Below are 1,715 nucleotides of genomic sequence, written 5' to 3' on the forward strand. Positions count from 1 at the left end.
AACACGCGTTCACACGCACGAGATGCGTACTTTATACAGACAACGCCACCACGCGATCGAACGTCGTATCAAATTTCCCTCGGGGAGAGTTCGAAAACGGACAAATAGTTTAGTCTCGCGTTGGAAACTGGACAACTGAAGTCCCGGTGACTTCAGTCGGATTCCGGTGGTATTTTTTCATCCATTCCCTCCCCCCTTTATTCGAGGTGTCAGAGTATAAATGGAATAGGCTGGTATCGAGAGGGAATACCTGGAGGTAACGCACGAAATGGTCGACGATTCGAAAGCTTTCAAGCCAGTCGGGGGTTAACCGCGACTCCCACTCCTCTCCTCTCTTTCTGCGCTTCGCCTCCCCTCCCTCCTCCTCTCGTCAAGGCTCTTCAAACGCCCTTCAACTCCCACCTATACACGCGCATTCTCGCCTCTTTCCTCTATGGTGGCGCGTGGTGGTCCCTCTATCTCTCGAAACCCTTCGCCTGGCCGCAGGATAATGGCGATCGTCATTTAGCCACTTCCGGTGGTTCGATAGCGGTGCGCGATTTACATGAGAATCTTCTCTCTGGAATTTCCACCAGACTGCGCGAGAGGTATGAAGAGAGGGAGAGGGAAATGGTTTCCCTTTGGTTGGATTCTGATCGTTCTTCTTCTTCTTCTTCTTCTTTTTCTTCTTCTTTTTCTTCGGTTTTGTTTATTCGTTTCACTCGAGAACTGTCCACGGCAATATGTTCGCGATTTTTCAATCTGATTCGCGAATAAGAGTGATTATTAATAGAGTGATATTATAAGAGTGATATTAGATAATTACGATGAAGAATCGAAGAAATCGAAGTTTTAATTTTAAATTTTGCTCGATTTTTACTTTGTGAATAATTGAAAATTATATCTATACTTTTAAGAACGATAGAAAGGGACCCTTTAAATGTGCGTAATCAATTTTTAATTTAAATACTAAATTATTGAAAAATATTAATTTGCTTTTTTTATTTTCTTTCAAGATTTTTTCATATTGTTACTTATATTCCCGTTTATGAGAAATTCGTATTGTAAAAAGATTGATGTAATAAATATGATAAAATTTTTTTCTGTCGTTAAAAACCTTGCTCTCAATCGTCGATAATATCACTCGCCCGGAGTTACGAGTACGTCGATAGTCGCAAGATGGCGACGATTGTGTTCCGACATTATACGTTGGCGCATGCGCAATGCGCACAAGTAATCCATCAGTAATGGAAAGCGTTGTGCGGCGTAGAACAGAGTTATCGTAGCGATGCGTGGTGAAATAGTGCATCTGTTGCTTCGAAAACGTGAATAATCGTGGATTGTGGTATGATGTAGTTAATAATATCGAAATTTTGTTGAAATTATGCGGAATTTTTATCCGCGATCATGGTTGATCACTCGTACCGAATGAACGGAGAGGTTAATACACCGCTTTCTTCCGGCTTCGCCGAGAAGGTACATCACGACTGGGTAAAATCAGAAAATCCCGAGACGATTATGACGTGCAAACAAACGGACGACGTGTTGATTTTCCCTAATAAAAATCTTTGTTGCCGTTCGACCAGTAACAATGTGATTTTCAGTTGGGACTTCCAAATTTTGGCGAACGGTAAGTGTCGTTTTTTCATCGTGTTTACATTTGTATTTGACAAAAATAAACAATTAATATTTGTAAACTATATTAAAGTATTTATCAAAAAAAAAAAAAAAAAAAA

General features: G+C 40.4%; 2 protein-coding genes across 4 annotated transcripts in view; one reads left to right on the forward strand and one right to left on the reverse strand.

The window, feature by feature from the left end:
- Positions 1–1,715, reverse strand: part of LOC102672951 (prolyl 4-hydroxylase subunit alpha-1) — a 172,364-nt gene that overhangs the window by 24,266 nt on the left and 146,383 nt on the right. The gene's annotated exons all lie outside the window — the stretch shown is intronic.
- Positions 1,172–1,715, forward strand: part of LOC102672723 (probable helicase with zinc finger domain) — a 4,109-nt gene continuing 3,565 nt past the window's right edge. The window contains exon 1 of the mRNA XM_006620245.2: positions 1,172–1,609. Coding sequence (XP_006620308.1) covers positions 1,387–1,609 — 223 coding nt within the window. The 5' untranslated portion in view covers positions 1,172–1,386. The remainder of the gene's footprint in view (positions 1,610–1,715) is intronic.

This window comes from Apis dorsata, unplaced genomic scaffold (assembly GCF_000469605.1).
Source record: "Apis dorsata unplaced genomic scaffold, Apis dorsata 1.3 scaffold_497, whole genome shotgun sequence".
In the NCBI taxonomy this organism is placed as follows: Eukaryota; Metazoa; Arthropoda; class Insecta; order Hymenoptera; family Apidae; genus Apis; species Apis dorsata.